At 39.4% G+C, this 17,780-nt stretch overlaps 4 protein-coding genes across 7 annotated transcripts in view; 2 read left to right on the top strand and 2 right to left on the bottom strand.

Annotated features, from left to right (window-relative positions):
- Positions 1–1,089, top strand: part of LOC104799327 (retinoblastoma-related protein 1-like) — a 6,292-nt gene extending 5,203 nt beyond the window's left edge. For 3 of the 4 annotated variants that reach the window (XM_010521780.1, XM_010521779.1, XM_010521782.1), the window contains 4 exons: positions 11–102; positions 189–301; positions 528–643; positions 757–1,089. In XM_010521780.1, coding sequence (XP_010520082.1) covers positions 11–102; positions 189–301; positions 528–643; positions 757–910 — 475 coding nt within the window. In that variant the 3' untranslated portion in view covers positions 911–1,089. The remainder of the gene's footprint in view (positions 1–10; positions 103–188; positions 302–527; positions 644–756) is intronic. The other variant, XM_010521781.1, reaches the window with a different exon arrangement.
- Positions 1,090–1,398: 309 nt separating this feature from the next.
- LOC104799326 (ERI1 exoribonuclease 3-like) lies at positions 1,399–5,079 on the bottom strand. The gene is made up of 6 exons (XM_010521778.1): positions 4,997–5,079; positions 4,725–4,812; positions 3,735–3,866; positions 3,274–3,629; positions 2,372–2,547; positions 1,399–2,260 (listed from the first exon to the last, which is right to left on the bottom strand). The coding sequence occupies exons 2-6, from the start codon at positions 4,744–4,746 to the stop codon at positions 1,795–1,797; spliced, it is 1,152 nt and encodes a 383-aa protein (XP_010520080.1). The 5' UTR covers positions 4,747–4,812; positions 4,997–5,079; the 3' UTR covers positions 1,399–1,794.
- Positions 5,080–6,238: 1,159 nt separating this feature from the next.
- Positions 6,239–13,790, top strand: LOC104799325 (DNA-directed RNA polymerase I subunit 2). The gene is made up of 27 exons (XM_010521777.1): positions 6,239–6,593; positions 6,869–6,954; positions 7,059–7,178; positions 7,409–7,485; positions 7,825–7,888; positions 8,001–8,071; positions 8,202–8,279; positions 8,400–8,445; positions 8,634–8,814; positions 8,891–8,943; positions 9,126–9,199; positions 9,285–9,402; positions 9,598–9,685; positions 9,853–9,968; positions 10,084–10,211; positions 10,316–10,395; positions 10,590–10,831; positions 10,924–11,088; positions 11,174–11,338; positions 11,416–11,490; positions 11,575–11,678; positions 11,774–11,849; positions 11,935–12,063; positions 12,170–12,310; positions 12,388–12,600; positions 12,821–13,075; positions 13,171–13,790. The coding sequence occupies exons 1-27, from the start codon at positions 6,416–6,418 to the stop codon at positions 13,585–13,587; spliced, it is 3,540 nt and encodes a 1,179-aa protein (XP_010520079.1). The 5' UTR covers positions 6,239–6,415; the 3' UTR covers positions 13,588–13,790.
- A 285-nt stretch (positions 13,791–14,075) lies between these two features.
- LOC104799324 (probable protein arginine N-methyltransferase 3) lies at positions 14,076–17,163 on the bottom strand. The gene is made up of 7 exons (XM_010521776.1): positions 16,829–17,163; positions 15,971–16,516; positions 15,788–15,885; positions 15,402–15,480; positions 15,060–15,299; positions 14,801–14,968; positions 14,076–14,698 (listed from the first exon to the last, which is right to left on the bottom strand). The coding sequence occupies exons 1-7, from the start codon at positions 17,120–17,122 to the stop codon at positions 14,264–14,266; spliced, it is 1,860 nt and encodes a 619-aa protein (XP_010520078.1). The 5' UTR covers positions 17,123–17,163; the 3' UTR covers positions 14,076–14,263.
- Positions 17,164–17,780: the final 617 nt, after the last annotated feature.

Raw genomic sequence — 17,780 nt, 5'->3', positions numbered from 1 at the left:
AACTGTCGACTCCTGCTGTAAAGCCGTTGCTCGTGGAGCTGGGTCCTGCAGGGACACCCACGAAGAGCAACCGAGTTGCTGAGGCCAACAACAAGCCTCAGGGTACTTAAGAATACCCGATATGATGTTAAGCTAATTCATCCTCAATTAATTGAATAACTAGGCTTTTTTTTTTCCTGGCTTTCCAGTTCCATGTCCTGGATCCCCGAAGGTATCGGCTTTTCCAAGTGTCCCAGACATGTCCCCGAAGAAAGTATCCGCAGCCCATAACGTCTATGTCTCTCCACTTCGCACATCCAAGGTAGTGCAGGATTTATCGGAGTTTTTCTAAACTTATGCCGCTTATAATTGTTAGCAGTATTCGACCTCCCGCTATATTCTGATCAACTCTATGATAATCTCATTCAAAGGGTCCTCCTTTTATAGGAGATATAATGCGTAGAATCTAAAAGCCTAGATTTTTGAGAGTCGAGAGATTGTATTTGTAATGAGTTCTTGATTCTTCTTCCATCCGTGTTGTTTTGCAGATGGATGCTCTCATCTCACACAGCTCGAAGAGCTACTACGCCTGCGTGGGAGAGAGCACTCACGCCTACCAGAGCCCCTCAAAGGACCTCTCCGCAATCAACAACCGCTTGAACAAGTAACCAAACGAAACAAAACAAACACCGACATATATTGCCATTTGATTTACACATATTTAGACAAGAGAAAAAAGCCACTACTCCTCAATGTTGTGTTTCTTGTTTGTTGCAGTAGTAATAAGCCGAAGAGATCGCTGACGTTTGACATAGACGCCGGATTGGTGAGTGACTCCATGGTTGCAAACAGCCTCTCCGTCCACAACGATGGTAGCAGTGCGGCCTCTTCTTCAGGTGCTCCCCTTAAAACAGAGCAACCCGACTCTTGATTTCTCTTTCTACACCTTTTTTTTTTTCTTGTAAAGCCTTAGGTTTTGCAGAGTTGTGTGGTATTAGTTTTTCTTTGGTAGGGAATGAATGGAATGGTATGATGAGCTCGTGCGGTCGGTTTTATTGTTCACTGTAGCCGCCATTTACCCTTTTTAGCTTTTGTTTTTTACCGCTGTCATGCTGCTGGCTCTGAAACACATGGGAAACTCTTATCCATCTAGGTTAGTAATCTAACGTGGCGTCATAATGAAAAAGAATTGAATTCGGATTTACAAACTAAAATTGTTCGTACATCAATCAAACAAACAATGTTCGTATTCAATCGTATATCCGGCATAATTATACTAGAAAATATGAACTAGCACTACCAAATTCAGAAAAATAACCATCAAATTTCAAAAAATAATTGGGAAAAAAAACCAACACAAACTCTTCTACTTCTTTTATAAATGAACTGAATCTGAATGCAGAACCTTGGAAGAAAAAATAATGCAAAAGTGAAGAAGACCCTAGAGGCATGGATGGATGCATATGGATATAGGAGGGCGCCTCCTACAAGATTATTTATGATAACTTAAAAAAAAAAAGCCCATTACGTCTTAATGTAAAAGACAGTCAAGTCATCCTAACTACACACCCCTCAGCCAAACCCCCCCCTTCCTCTTTCACCCACAGTCTTTCATTCTTGTTGTTTTTGTCCCATCAAAGAACAAGTCTTTCCTTTACAGTTCCGAGCTCCCTACCCACTACCCGAGTTTTTAAAGCACAGAAAACAAACCCTCGAGGAGTTGAACCCGACTGCTTGAATTGTTAAAAAGAAAGTTCGGAATTCCTTCAACTCTCGATCTCCAATCAAAGTTAGAATAGCAGCCAGCTGACAACATCAGGCAGTTGCCCACTCAAAGTAATGGCACCGAGCACCTCTGGTCGCAGTCCAGTTTCCGCAACCAAAGAAAACACTCCCTTGCTTTGGCCCGGGTTTCCTCACCATTCCTCTGCTGCTCTTTACTCCGCAGAAGCAGAAAGATTGTTGATACTGAACAGCAGGGACCTGGACGAAATCCTTCGGCTTAGGGGAGTTGTAAACGGGAGTCACACTCTCAGGTAAATGATTCTGATTGACCCCGTGTGAAACATCGGGTGTGTGGTGCCACATCAGCGTGTTTGTGATGGAGAATTTGAAGCCACGATGCATTAGGAGGGAAAGCAATCGGGCAGTGTTTTTGGCGTCATCCAAGCCGGAATGTGCACGTCCCTGCCACACTAACCCGGCCATCTCAACTGCTTCCCTAAGGTTGCAGTTCACACCTCCAAACATCTCACGGAAGGGAACTTTCAAGTTTATCCATCTGAAGAAAAGAGACATAAGAAAGAACACAAGGGTCGAGTCAAATCAGTAAGGAAAGATCATGATGTAGGATTCTGAAAGAAACAGTTTGTTAAACAAAGTTTTCTATTACCTGTTAAAGTAAGGCGGCTTTCGTATTTTCTTGAACCGACATTCTGACTCCAGCATCACCCGACAATCCCAGTTCGACCATGTCACCACTACGAAATTGGAGTTCTTTATCCCTTTCTTCTCAAGCCACTTGTCATGTCGGAGAAGAGCCTCACTCAAGGTGACACCTCTGTCAACCTAAAATTATAAGCAGTTTAGAACTAAGCAGATAACTGTAAAGCGGAGTGTCATAGGAAAACACAGAAGAGGCACTCACACAACATTCTCAATCAAAGATGAGACAAAGAAATAATCTAATAGTCCTTATCTTTCACCTAACAATGAATGCTACACCTGACAGATGTATATCCAGTTTTCTTCACTGCTAGTGTTGGCTACGCCTTCAAACATGAAAAAAGGAACTGCTTTCTCAGACTGATAGCTTGTCCAAAGGGAACAAATCTCCCAGTTTACAGTCTCTTTTCTACCAAAACCTTTATGAGAGTGACTAGGCTCGCATTGGCAAAATACTTTTCATAACCCCAAGATTTGAACCATTGTGTACCAGAGTCGAGAAAGCATAAAAAGCAGAAACTAAGAGGGAGGAGAGAGAGCCCTTTTAACTCCTAACACTATCAAGGACAACTGAATAAGAATAAGCATAATACTTACAAATATAATTAATTGATGTCCCTTCACAGCCATTTTTATTTGTAGTCCTCAATTAAAAAATGTCTCTTTACATAGCTTTGTCTAAGGATTTTTGAAAAGTTGATCCTCCTAAGAACATATTTCACACAGCAACGCAGCCTCAGTAGAAAGCATGAGCCAAATTTAAAAAGAAAACCTATTAAACATTAAAAAAAAAAAAACTGGTAGCTGTATTTCCCTCTAAGACGAGCTCTATAGAATTAGGCAACTAACCTGAATCTGCTGAATCCCTGTTAAATCCTTGCAGAAATCACTCAGAAGCTGATTGCAAGTAGGTCTGACATATGTTTGGAAACATGCTTCTAACTGACCAGTCATACTATTCACGATCACAGATGGAAACTCTATTATTTCTTGTGGGTGAGGGTTTCTTTCCTTGTCACACGTCGCCTCAAAATCTATCACCACAAAGTACTGGAAGTCTTGATATTGGAAATTGTAGGGGTAAACTTGAGTACACACATTATATGGTGCATATTGAAGTCGTGGCTCTACTGTGACAGGAAAATATTGGTTTCCATAAGCATCCAGCTGGTAATGCTGCATCGTAGGAGGCTCGGGATAGAAGGCTGACCAGCCACCAAAATCATGCACAAGGGTTGGTTTACTGTAAAACTTGTTTACATGTTCCAAAAACACATTGCTTATCTGCTGAGCAGGATCTACCACTTTACCAGGGTGGGAACATAATTCGTCTTTGAGCTCAGAGGCAACTGTTGCCACATTAATGTTAGATTGTATATTCTGATGAAACCCATGAGGTGGGAAGCATTTATAGGATGACTCCGAGCTCCTTTGTAAAGTTACTGCAATCAAGATGATACCATATATGGACTTAACCACAGATCAACACACAATAAATATTATCACCAAAGTTTTGACCGTAAGAATCAGAACACTTCATTTATGGATGGCCAATGACAGTCACGTCATATAACTCATAACATTGATGCTTCCTCAAATGCACCACTGTAAAGAAATGCTCAAAGATCTCCATTTTTTGGAGCACCAACAAGAAATATGCACAACCAACACTGGGCAGACTGACATAAACAGACAAACAGCCAAACAGCCAAAGAACAAACCAATTCAACTTCTACAATCCATTCTTCACCTTGACATGCCTCCTTAGGTGTTCAAGATTTTAGATGAGTCAAACCGAGAAGAGTTGGAGGCTTTATACTAATTACCCGCAGCAATCGATACCATCAATGAACCCACAACAATTGCTCTCACGAGTATCACCATGCACCAATCCGTAAACACCAAATTCTATTCAACAATGAGCATCGACCAAATAGTTCTCCAGGCATCTGGACAACTAATAACCTTGAACAAGGACCACAGCGCCAAAAAAGACAGCTAACACATTATCAATAGACTAGTTGCAGATATACAGATCACGATTAACACCAATAAGCCTCACTTGATTGCATACACGACTATAACTAGCCACACACAGTGGCAGACAAAAGAATTGATCGTACGAGAATACCCAAATAAGTCCATAAAAGAGGGAAAAAACCCTAACCCAAAATCAATTCCTTTTCAACACGACCAGAGAAAAGGATCCAGATGACGAAGAGGACAGTAAGATCATAATACCCAGAAATTAAACTTCACGAGGATGAAGGAAAGGCACAGATTATGGGGAAAAGGCTCACCTTTGTTTTCAAGTGCGGCCATTGAGATCTTGATTGTAATTAAGATCCGCCAACAAGTACATGAGATCGCCTCCTCTTGAACCAAACCCTATTGAGATCAATCACCACAAAAAAATAAGCAAACCGAACACGAATTCGGGACGGGTCGTGTACGAAGTAGAGAAACACCAAAAGAAGAACAAACCCAGAATCTGAAATCGAATAACAGCTCAAAAAAATCGGGGAAAATCGGAGAAACAGACCCACAGAGAGTGCGAGAGAGAGAGAGATACCTGGTGCGAATTCCAGAGACCGCACAGGGAGAGAAGAAAGAGAGAAGCGCAGTTTATGGGGAGCGAGAGAAGGGAACAGAACTCTGATTATTTTATTTATTTATTTATTTTAAGAGTGATTAAGAAGTAATTACCAAGGAGTTATCTAAAATAATTCGACATATTATAAATCGATCATTTAATTAATAAGATTAACGCTAATAGAGACACAAAAAACATGGGGTTTTGGTTCGTATACGGGAAAAGTACCGGTGGGCAGAAGTAAGTGGGGCCTACAATTGGGATTGTAGATTTAACGGCGTATATCATGACGCCACGTGTCACTCTTCCTTGTGGATGCCAACAACCCGCGGCGATCGCGGGGTTGTTCGACTGACGGCACTCCGTTAAGATATTTTTTATTGTTTTCCTTTTTGTATATCTTTATGTGATAATGTTAGGGTTGTTAATTTAGATTCGACTTTCAAAGTTCGATCCGGTTCAGTTAAAAAATTAGCGAGTTTTGGATTTAAGTTTTTTTGTTCGAAAAAAAATTGGAAAATCAAATTTCGGGTTTGATTCGGATCAATCCAAAAATCTAATATTTTAAAAAATCTAAAAAAAATATTTTTAAAAAATATGCGGATCGATCCGGTTTGACCCGATATGAATCCGTAATTAGGTGTCAATTTGGATCTGAGACCTAAAGTCGATCCGATCTATCCTGAAAATTAGCTAATTTTGGATCTAAATTTTATGGACTGAAAAAAATCGGGTTTTCAGATCGAGTTCGAAACGGATTTCGAACTCGAGTCGGACTGACCTGAAAGTCTGATATTTTTTTTTAAAAAAAGAAAAGATTTATAAAAATATTTATTTAGGTCGGTTTGGTCCGGTCTAAACTGACTCGAACCCATAATATATAAGTCAACTACATAGACTCGGAAAAAATTAGACCAACCCAAATCCAACCCAAACCCGAAACCTTTAGACCGAGTATGGGTTCAGACCGAATCAGGTCAAAACAAAATTAAATAGACCCAAAAATAGATCAACTGAAAACTCTTGGATCGAATGTAGACTCGGATCGAATCAGATCGGGTCAGATCGAGCCGACGCGATTGACATCCTCAACAATGTATTGGGAAAAATTAGGAAAAAGTAATAATTAGAAGGGTTAAAAAAAAATATGTTCTGGCCCCTTTTATTGAAATTTCAATATGTTGTCGGGTCCCTTTTGTATTTTTTCTAAAAAGGAAAAAAGAGCAGACGACGGGTTCCTTCCGTCATAAAATCCCTAAAACCCTGAACCCTTCCCTTCCTTCAGCCTCTGGTCTTGTTTACTGTCGGCTTCAACCTCTCGTCTCTCTCCACAGACATACGGAAGAAACGGTAAGAAGACGAAGACGGAATAGCAATTTGGTGGTAACATCGTCTTCCATGGCGGCGAAGGGGAAACAGGACAAAAGTGCGAGTGTGGAGTTCCAGGAACTTCACAAACTCGTCAGGCACCATATAGAATCGTTCGATTACATGACGGACAAAGGGCTTGAAGTTATGTTCAATCGAATCCAACCCGTCTCGGTTTACGATTCTGCCACCGAGAATAAGCTGAGAAATATCCTTTTTTCCTGCGGTTCTTTCCTTCTTTTGGTTTTGAATTTGCTTGGGAAGCTGGAATCCACGAGTTTCTAGGAAATTATTGCTAGTTTTATGTCAATTCAACGAGTTATAATTGAACCCTTGCCCTGTCAAATTCGGGGTTTTGCCCTTTGGGCTTGTTCTTCGCAACCTTCTTAACTTTGGTATTAGTTTCTGGTTATGATGCATTGGTAGAGATGAGTTTATAGTGCTGCATTTGTGTTGATAATGTTTCCTTGACAAGTAAGGTACTCTGGTTAGATAATCCTGTAGTGTTCCGACCTCAGAAGGAGAGTTTGACCTCAACGTCAAGGAAAGAGTCTCTATTTCCCTTTGAGGTGAAAATTTGTTCTTTTTTTATTTTATTTATGTTTTTCGATGTATGAAAGCCCATCTGAAGTGGATTATTGATATGAGATCATGTCGGCTTTTCATATAACAGTGTAGGCAGGCGAAGATTTCATACACAGGAACGTTTTTGGCGGATGTTTGCTTTCAGTACAATGATGGGGTTGTTGTCAGAGAAAGATATGATTTTGGGCAGTTCCCGATTATGCTTATGGTGAGCAATCTGTCCGGTTTGTTTTTGTAATAGAAGATTTTGGCTACTTTCTTTTAATTAAGAGACACAATTCTTGCATGTCAATAAAAAGTTGAAACCTGAATGAAACAAGTCATCCTGAGGGAGAACAATACGCAAGATTCACTTCTCTGGCTGGTTGCTGTAAGCAGCTTAGCTCGATGACTTTTCTGAAACTGTTAATCTGATAATTATTTCGATACTCTGTGTAGTCAAAGCTTTGCAACTTACGGGGTGCTGATTGTCAAAAGCTCTTGAGGTGCAAAGAGGTAGCTTCTGAAATTGGCGGGTAAATAAACATTATTCTCTCCCTTCGTAACATGATAGCTTCATATCCAGGGTTTTAGTTTATATGCATGTTTTCTGACTTGGGACTATTTACTGCTAAGAAGGCCAGACGTATGTATGTCTACTTTATGCATAGCTTAGGGAATATAATTAGACACAAAATAGAGTGTGGAGAAAATGCAAACTGCGTACACCTCTTTTGCCAATGACCATTTTGTTCTTTTTTACTCATGACAACTTGTAATAGCAAATCTGTTCTGTTCGATACTCCCTGTATGCGTCATTTTTTTTTTAACTAGCGTCTCCTTACGATACTAAATTTAGCTTTCAATGCATGTAGGTACTTTATTTTGAATGGGATTGAGAGAGTGTTTCGATGTGTTATAGCCCCAAAGCGAAATCATGTAAGTGAAATGTCAATTTTGCACATTTTATGATTCCAGCCAAGGATATTGCCAAAATTTCCCTGTATCGTGAATGCTTTTTGTAGTTTCCCTGACATAGTCTTTTTTATAGCCAACGGGTATGGTACGGAACTCATTTCGAGAGCGCCGGGAAGGATACAGTGATAAGGCAGTTGTCATAAGGTCTTTACAGCTTAGCCCTTCCTTTTCCTTGATGTTGGTTACAAAGTGATTAACCTACATAGAAAATAAAAAAATTCATGTATATTTGTTGTTTAGCTCATGTGATGGTTTTCTTGTATTTATCTTTTAGGTGTGTAAGAGATGACCAATCATCAGTCACAGTCAAACTGTATTATCTTAGGAATGGAAGTGCCAGACTTGGATTTTGGTAAGTTAGTCTGCAGATAACTGTGACATGTCGTTTAGTTTGAGTTATGTTTTGACAACTTTGGGCAAGAAATTGGCTGTATTAGTGCTGGTATTCAATTTTGATTCTTAATGCGCATAGGATTGGAGGGAGGGAATATCTGCTTCCTATTGGAGTTCTTCTCAAGGTATGCTCTCGTGGTTCTAAAGATGTCTTTTATGATACAAAAACTTTACTTAAGATTTTGGTTACGAAGTCATTAATTATGCTTACAAAAAGAACCCTTTTAGCCTTCCACTCGTGTTTTAGGATGTACACCAGTTTCTGATGTAGTTTAAAAAATTTGTTCTTTATTTTTTTATCATATATTCGTAGGCTCTCATTGAAACCAATGACAAGGAAATATATGAAAGTCTGAACTGTTGCTACAATGAGGAATATGGTAGAGGAGAGGGAGCTATTGGAACCCAACTTGTTCGGGAAAGAGCTAAAATAATTCTTGACGAAGTGCGAGACTTGGGTCTCTTCACTCGGGAACAGTGTCGGAGGCACATTGGTGAGTTCATGTCTTAGTAGTTATCTATCACCACCCTAAAAATAGAAAATCTAATGTTTGCTTCTTATACCAACAGGAGAGCACTTTCAACCTGTTCTAGATGGGCTGGAAAATGAAAGCTATTCAATTGTAAGTTTACTTGGTCGTTCTCATTTTTCATTTTAGTTTTTGGGAAAGATAAAAGAGAATAGTTTTTGCTGCAAGTCATTTTGCATTTATGTGATTTGCATTCTAGTAGGTTTTCTGTAACCCATTTCTATAATTGAAGATTTCTTGTTAACGATCTTGTCTGTTAATTCTTGTATAATTAGGTTGCTGAGGCTGTGCTCAAGGATTATATATTAGTTCACCTCGCCAATGACGATGACAAGTTCAATTTGCTCATGTAATTTGTTGCTTTCTTCTGACGATGGCTTCCACATTAATTTTTTTTTCCCTTTTTGTGCTCATCATTATATTTGGCTTTGTAGCTTCATGATTCAGAAACTTTTCTCGCTGGTAGATCAAACTTCATTACCAGACAATCCCGATTCGTTGCAAAATCAGGAAATTTTAGTCCCGGGTCACCTCATAACCATTTATCTCAAGGTACATATCCAGAAGGTCCAAAGATTTTCAAGGCACATGTTTCAAACCGAATACTGATCATTATCTGGGGTTTTGAAAATAATGCCTTCTTTGTTTTTGCATCCCCATAAATTTCTCTGCATTGACATCAACAGATGAGAAGTTTTTAATCACTGAGAAAACAGTTCATTGTCATTGCCTTCACCTGTTATATAGGATAAGCTTGAAGAGTGGCTGCGCAAGTCCAGAAGGTTACTCCAAGAGGAGTTGAGTGACAGCAGCAAGAAATTTTCATTTGAAAGCCGTTAGTCTCTCCCCTTTCCGCTATCTGCTGTCCTGTCTTCTTATTATCTGAAAATATAAGAAATTCATCTTTTCTGCTATTAATTACCTTATTTGTGTTTGCATGAAATTGGCAAGACATGTTGTTAACTTGATTAGGTCTTTCTTATTATTCGTAATTGAATGCAGTTGCTGATGTCAAGAAGGTCTTGGGCAAAAATCCTTCAAAGAGTGTTGGTGGGGCTATTGAGACAATGTTGAAAATAGGAAGGATTGCTACACAGTCGGGATTGGACTTACAGCAGGTATACATTTTCAGTTATGATATTTGCTTATGAAGTTATAAACTTATGTTAGTGCTGAGCTCCTCTTCATATGATTGAGTAGTACTGAGATTTATGTTTTTTTAATGGCCATCAGAAAGCCGGATATACCGTTCAGGCAGAGCGATTGAATTTCCTCCGTTTTCTGTCATTTTTTCGTTCTGTTCATCGAGGAGCTTCTTTTGCCGGACTTCGTACAACAACCGTGAGGAAGCTTCTTCCTGAGTAAGTCTTTGTCACTTCATATCTACCAAACTCCAGAAATGATTAGTACTGACTCTGAAATAACTTTTTTATATTTTTCCCTGTTTTTGTTTGTGTACCTGTAGGTCCTGGGGTTTTCTTTGTCCTGTACATACGCCTGATGGTGAGCCATGTGGATTGCTTAATCATATGACTTGTACATGCGGTGAGTCTCTCTCTTGTTTATTAGATTCACCATCAAGTTAATACGGCTTGCTTTAATGGAACATTCTCCTGATCATGTCCGTCATTTGTTGGATATAAAACAATATGTACGGATTTTGAAGTCTTTAATTTATTTTCAGGTTTAGAACTGGTAGAATTGATATAATATTTTGCTTGTGGTAATATTGTTTTCAGGGATCACATCTTACTTTGATTCCCAAGGAAACGTCAAAGATTTCCTGAGAATGAGAAAATCAATTGTTGATGTACTGGTTGGGGTTGGAATGGTGTCCGCCTTGCCAAAGCTTGTCCGAGCAGGACCACCAGAAGTCATTTCTGTTCTTTTAGATGGCAGGATTGTCGGTTATTTGTCTTCAAATTTAGTTCCGAAAGTTGTCTCTTATTTACGGAGACTGAAAGTGGCAGCTTCTTCTGTGGTATGGTTCATTTGATTTTAATTTCACATTAGTTTTTTGTCCTGACTATCAACTTATAATCAAGGAAAGCTAAATATTCTATCACTTCTCAGATTCCTGAAGACCTCGAAGTGGGATACGTACCTATAAGTATGGGTGGAGCATATCCGGGATTGTATTTAGCAACATGTCCTTCAAGATTCGTTAGGCCTGTTAAAAATATATCTATAGCTTCTGGTGAAAGTCAGAATATTGAACTCATTGGCCCGTTCGAACAGGTAGCAAGAAAGTGCTAGGGATATTGTTTTTTATATATTTACAACCGAAAATTTCACTTTGTTGGGTCTTGTGTTCTCCAATTAGGTCTTTATGGAAATAAGCTGTCCTGATGGTGGAAATGGAGGAAGGAATAACTCTTTTGAAGCTACTCATGAAGAAATCCATCCAACCGGAATGCTAAGTGTGGTTGCTAATCTTACGCCCTGGTCAGATCATAACCAAAGTCCTCGTAACATGTACCAGTGTCAGGTATTATCTGATGCATGTTCAACTGCAAATGGTGTGGAGCTTTCCCTGCTTAAAATTTTTTGAAAAATATTATTCAGATGGCGAAACAAACCATGGGATTCTCTACTCAAGGACTCCAATTTCGTGCAGATCAGAAACTTTACCACTTACAGGTAAATTCTCTTTTTATGTTTGTTTTCGGAAAACCTGCCTTATTGTTTTTCATGCATAGTAAATGAATTATATTTTACTATTAGACTCCTCAAACTCCAATCGTGCGGACAAAAACTTACACGAAGTACAATATCGATGAGAATCCGACGGGGACTAATGCAATAGTTGCAGTCCTAGCGTATACAGGGTAAGACATTTATCACACAGGGAATTTTCTGATGATTCACCTTACAACGTGCTCTCTTTTATGCAATTTTATACAATACTTGTATGATTTGACAGATATGATATGGAAGATGCTATGATTCTTAACAAATCATCTGTGGAACGAGGGATGTGTCACGGACAAATATATCAGGTTTGACTTCTCATTCTCGATTCATTAACGATGTGCACTCATCTCTCTTCTGCTTATCTTTACTGGTGTCCATCTGATCCTGCAGACAGAAACGATTGATTTGTCAGATCAGAGAAGCAGATCAGATAATGCTAAAAAGAGTTTTAAGAGGAGTAACCTTGACAAATCAGTTCATTCTCATATCGATGTCGATGGGTTACCGTATGTTGGACAGGTATGGGAATGCTCCTCTCTCTCTCTCTCTCTCTCTCTCCCTCTCTCTCTCTAGTTAAAGCCAATGGTTACAGAAACTTACTATTTTTGTCGAATCTGATGCACAGACGATACACCCAAATGAACCGTATTGCAGTATCCACCATGAGGTAACAAACTCGTTTAAGACTATGGTCCGGAAAGGTACTGAACCCGTGATTGTTGACTATGTCGCTGTTGACATGAAAAGCAAGAACCACCCTCGGAAGGTAAGTTTTAATCCCTTCAAATATCGTAAAGCACATCCCAAATTGGCGTTAAAATCTGATTTTGATTCTCTGAGCAGGTAAATATCCGTTTTCGGCACACGAGAAATCCCATCATCGGTGACAAATTTAGTAGTAGACATGGGCAGAAGGGTGTTTGTTCACAGTTATGGCCTGATATCGATATGCCCTTCAGTGGAGTTACAGGGATGCGTCCTGATCTGATCATAAATCCTCACGCATTTCCATCGAGGATGACGATCGCTATGCTTTTGGAGTCTGTTGCTGCTAAGGTGATGACTCCAGCTATAAATAGATCTTTTAAAGTTTAAACTCAAAGCTCACTATTCTTGACAAGATAACATCTTGCTCAATTTTTCAAGAAGGAACCTTACATAAGACATGTTGGCTCGAGGAGTCTCCCTTCTACTGCTATTTCTATTAGGACCTCGAGTTCTTGCTTGATTCTGTCTCTTCTTGATACCGTAACTTTTAATGTGTTGTTTTTTACAGGGAGGAAGTTTGAATGGAGAGTTTATGGATGCGACCCCGTTCCCGGATGCTGTAATAAAACCAGATGGAGAGAACAAGAAAGAGTCGAGCTCGCTTGTTGATGATCTAGGTTCCATGTTGAAGAAAAAGGGTTTCAACTATCATGGAACCGAAGTGTTATACAGTGGGGTATATGGTACAGAACTCACCTGCGAAATATTTATTGGGCCCGTTTACTACCAGAGGTTGCGGCACATGGTTTCAGACAAATTCCAGGTTTCGTATTCTGTTTCACCTTCATCTTCTTCGAAAATCTTCTTATCCGTTCATGTTAAGCTTCCTCTTGAATCCGTTCGTTCCTGCTTTCACAGGTACGATCCACGGGACAAGTGGATCAGATAACTCGGCAACCGATCAAGGGGAGGAAACGGGGAGGAGGTATTCGTTTCGGGGAGATGGAACGGGATGCGATGCTTGCTCACGGATCTGCGTATCTATTGCACGACAGGCTCCACACCTCTTCCGACCACCACATTGCGGATGTATGCTCGCTATGCGGAAGTTTACTCACGACATCGGTCATGCAGGCTGACCAGAGGAGAATTATCCGAGAAATCGGAGGATTGCCGCCCGGAAGGGCACCGAAAAAGGTGACTTGCCAAGCTTGCCAGACGAGCAAAGGCATGGAAACTGTTGCTATGCCTTATGTGTTTAGATACTTAGCCGCGGAATTAGCCTCCATGAACATTAAGATGACTCTTCAGCTAAGTGGCAGAGAAGCAGCTTGATGATGAACTTCATTACGGTTCACGTTTGTATGTACTATAAAGATTTGATTTCTGCTGCAGTTTTGTGTCATTAAACATTTTTTTGAATTGGGGATATGACTATTAGATTTCATTTCCGCAGCAGTTTAGACATTAGTTGAGTTGGGGATGTCTGAATTATGTTCATGTTTACCATAAAAAGAGATTTTTATTTTTATTCGAAATTTTCGATTAATTTTATATTGGGTTCGTATTCAATTCGAGTTCTTCCCATTATACATTAGATTCGATTTATAGTTCGATTTGTTTTGGTTTTTCTTTGATTTGACTATTAGATGGGGTGAAATGTGAAAGAGAGAGAACTTTATTAAACAACCTATAATTTTCCGGCTGACCAGACCATATAAATAAATATAGTATAACATTTTTATATCCAAGTCTAATTCGAATATTATGTGTAAACAAATAAGAGAAAGAAAGTTCTGGGATATGTTTTTAAATATGACCACTTTTAAAACAAAAAATAGCAATAATAAAGATAATTATTAATCACCAATACAAACATTATAAGATTCAAACCATCAAAACACCATTTTTCATACTTCATATATAAAAAAGGGGACCGAGACCAAAGTCTTCACCGGCAACACAACCAAAACCACCGGCAACAATTTCTCTGTGTCTAAGACCCGAGTTCCTAAGACAGATTAAAAATCTGGACAGGCCAATGCCTCTTCCGACCGCTCCGGCAGATTCCGGTAGCTTCCATCGAGATGTCGATACTGCGATGCTCGGAAGCACGGACAATGCTCACACGGAGATGAATGCTTGTCACGGGACACGCCTCGGATCCGATGACTCCTGTTCTGTCCGAAACAGGCATAGTTTCCGGTGCCAAAGCTATGGGTTCCTGAAATGTTAATACCGTCTGTGCCCAATGCGTTTTGGGAGTGTACGGAGATGTGGACAGAACGGTCGGGTTTTCTCTGCAGAACCTGTTGGTGAAACCTGTGTCAAACCAGAGAACAATTCCGTAGCATTGTTTCGTCGTTGCTTCCGATCCGTCGGGCTCCAGTGTAGTTGATGCAGTGAAATCTACTTCGTCGGGTTTCATCGTTGCCAGATCAAATGTCTGCATATGACGAAAAATAATGGTTTTAAGGAAACTCGGATCAGGAGTTTTCTTTCATGGGGGAATAGAAGGGAATTGAGTAATATGAATAGGTTATATAACCTGGAGAAGGGCGTGTCGGGTTACTAATTCACGCTCATCGATAACGTCGACAATGGGAATTCTAGCAGCATCTCCCAGGAGTTCTTTGCCGATACATGACATGTCAAAGCTGTAGACATTTTCCCAGAATGGAAGACTTGTGGCCCCTCTTCCAAAACCCGCAACATACTGAGTCAGAATTTTGAGACGAGGAAAAGATGAAACTCATCAGTTTAAAGTATTCTGTGACATGTCGGGACTTGAGGAGGAAAAAGCTTACCATTGTGGCTGTGTCGGGGAGGATTGCACCTCCGGGTTTCAACCACCGATCTCTTGCATAGAGAACTGAGCTGAGCATTGACTCGTAGAGAAGGCAATATCCCATCCATTCGCTGACTAACACATCAACGCTATGAGGTTGAATCTGTACCGTTTTATCAAGATCTTCAACCATACAGTGCGCAACTTCAAGTACACCACAATGGGTAGTGTCGTGAAACACTCCATTATCCTTGGCAATCTGTTGCGGAATAGATGTGAAAAGGAAAGATATGGAATATATCAGATAAAGGTATCAATACAAACACAGGATATCACTCTGATAGAGTATAGCGAAGCTAACCTTGGTTGCAACATTGGCCATCTTCTCACTAGCTTCAACTGCAACTACCCTTGAAGCCCCTGCTTGAGCAGCAAAGAGACTGGAGGCAAAGGTCAATGGCAAAAAAAATATATCATAGACCAATCTTTTTTGCAACTACTTTTTACGTAACATATAAGCTGCCAAAAGCAAGAGGTGGTATCAAAATTTCTACATACCCATATGTAAAATGAATAGAAACATGCAAACTATAGATCTGCATGCTTAACTTTAACCATTGTTTTAGTTCTGAACAACAGGAAATCAAATACAATAATTGATCAGGGAAAATTTCCGAACAGGATGACAAGGAACTCAAAGGGAAATTTATGTCATTGTAAAATGAAAACCATAGCTGCTAAACCCACCTCAATATTCCAGTCCCACAGCCAACATCCATTACCACAGAACCACGCAAGAGAGAAGGATTCTTCACAAGAGCCTGCCTGTAAGCTTCCGTTCTCACCTGCAGTCGAGAGAAATCAGTTGAAGTGTCTACATTTTTGTAACTCTAAAATGTTGACATGGTTCCAGGAAACTAAACTGCATACCTTATCACTTATCATCTCCCTGTGAATGCCAAATGAACTATAAGACCCAAAATAGCTTTCATTCACCTTCCTGATGTTCCTAGCAATTACACTTCCAGCACAAACTCTTGAAAGCTCCTGTTTGTCACCATTACTGGATAACACAGAATCCGTTTCTTGATCTATTCCATTGACTGTCAAAGGATCTACCGAATTCTCCTTTTTGGCGTTGCCTTTTGATGGCAGAGTAACATTTTTACTTCCGTTACTATCACATGTATCATTGTTTGACATTGATGTTTCCCCTATAATCTCATCGTCAATGTTAAAGCTTCCGAATTTCTGCAAATCCTCCATCAGTTCCATTCTGTCAATCGAGACATTAGATTCTTCCTCATTTTCTTCGTCATCCGCAAAGCTGTACAGAAGTGAATCTTCAGGCAGGACAGGCTTCAGATACTTCTCATCAGCCCAAAGAGATCTAACATCTTTGAGATCAATATTTTGCTGCAAAGCTTGATTTGGTTCACATATAAGCCCAAAGTTCCAACATTTGTTCTTAGCCACCTGTTACAACACATTCATCATTACAACAAATCTTATTGAGCTCAAATGGAAATTAGACCACGAAAGGTCCTTAATTTATAACACATTAACTCTAATCAATCTTAGTGATACTTATGTCTTGTTCTTCAGACAAGAAAATTAACTTCCTAAAAGCTACAACAGGTTGATTCATTGGAACCTCACAGCTCAAAGCAACTACAGGTTAGACTACAGACTAGATTTCCGAAGAAAAAAAAACATTCGTAGTTTCAATCTTTTCCCCAAACTAAATTCGCAAAAGACGACAAAGCCAAAACACGAAACTTCACTAACCTCAGACCGAACATAGTTGATGAGCTTAAATGAGGAGTAGAAATCCAGCTTCAGTTCCTTCCTAATTCCATGGAAATCGAACCGGTGTTGCACAAGACAGTGTTCAAAGAGAGAATCACACGAACAGAACCGAGAATCACAGAACAAGCACAGGAGATCGGATTGCGAGTCTCCGTCTTCTCCCTCTCCTCCGACTTCTGCTCCGTCATCGTCTTCTGTCCAGTCTCCCCAGTCTCCGTCTTCGTCCGAGAGGCTCTCTTCTTCGTAGTTGCGAAGTTCGTCTTCCGTAGCCATTGTTGCCGACGCCAACGCCACGAGAATTTGTTCGGCGTGGGTTTAAGAGAGGGAACTGGGGTTAATCTATTGTGCAGTGATTTTAAACCCAGTCGGACCGTCCGGTTCAACCGGTCAAATCTCGAACCGGATTGCTCGTCGTTTTGGTTTATCCCTAAAATTAAAAGATATTGAATTTGTTGAATTTAAAAAAAAATAAATTGACTAAATTTTGAATTTATATCTATTTGAAATCATATTTTAAAATTGTTTCCTTTGATTTTTTATTTTTTATATTAAATTCAAATAATTTGATTTAGAATTGATTGTCAATATTTTTTTAGAGATCGGTGACTTACATCGAACCCAACAATTTAGGTCGATTTTTCTAATCGAACAATTTAGAACAAATTTTGTTATTTATATCAAAAGATCTAGATCGTATGTGTGATATTGACGGTTTAGATTTGTTGTATCATATCTAATGATTCATAATAATTTTTTAAACGGACGGTTGAGATCGACTCTTTCAATCTAACGGTTCAAATTTTAGTCCTCCTGGCCAAATAAATGAGGTAACTCTGTATGTATTTATTTATTTATTAATTACTTTTCCATAAAGAAAATATTATTAAAATTAAGAATTCATGGTCCGGCCAGTTGTTCATTATCTATAATC

The sequence above is a fragment of the Tarenaya hassleriana genome, unplaced genomic scaffold (assembly GCF_000463585.1).
Source record: "Tarenaya hassleriana unplaced genomic scaffold, ASM46358v1 Cleome6, whole genome shotgun sequence".
Lineage (NCBI taxonomy): Eukaryota > Viridiplantae > Streptophyta > Magnoliopsida > Brassicales > Cleomaceae > Tarenaya > Tarenaya hassleriana.
Note: the sequence above shows the minus strand (reverse complement) of the source record. Positions and strands in the feature narration are given on the sequence as shown.

Bases quoted from the DNA above. Each gene is read 5' to 3' on its own strand.
- LOC104799324 (XM_010521776.1), bottom strand. From the start codon at position 17,122: ATGGCTACGGAAGACGAACTTCGCAACTACGAAGAAGAGAGCCTCTCG. The intron at 15,300-15,401 runs GTTAGCTTCGCT...ATTCCGCAACAG, and splicing joins TGGCCAATGTTGCAACCAAG to ATTGCCAAGGATAATGGAGT. The intron at 14,969-15,059 runs GTAAGCTTTTTC...ATTCTGACTCAG, and splicing joins TCCCCGACACAGCCACAATG to TATGTTGCGGGTTTTGGAAG.
- LOC104799325 (XM_010521777.1), top strand. From the start codon at position 6,416: ATGGCGGCGAAGGGGAAACAGGACAAAAGTGCGAGTGTGGAGTTCCAG. The intron at 8,944-9,125 runs GTAAGTTTACTT...TTGTATAATTAG, and splicing joins AAAATGAAAGCTATTCAATT to GTTGCTGAGGCTGTGCTCAA. The intron at 12,601-12,820 runs GTGATGACTCCA...TGTTTTTTACAG, and splicing joins TGGAGTCTGTTGCTGCTAAG to GGAGGAAGTTTGAATGGAGA.
- LOC104799326 (XM_010521778.1), bottom strand. From the start codon at position 4,746: ATGGCCGCACTTGAAAACAAAG. The intron at 3,630-3,734 runs GTAAAGTGGTAG...GTGGCTGGTCAG, and splicing joins CGAATTATGTTCCCACCCTG to CCTTCTATCCCGAGCCTCCT. The intron at 2,261-2,371 runs GTAATAGAAAAC...TCTTTTCTTCAG, and splicing joins AAGCCGCCTTACTTTAACAG to ATGGATAAACTTGAAAGTTC.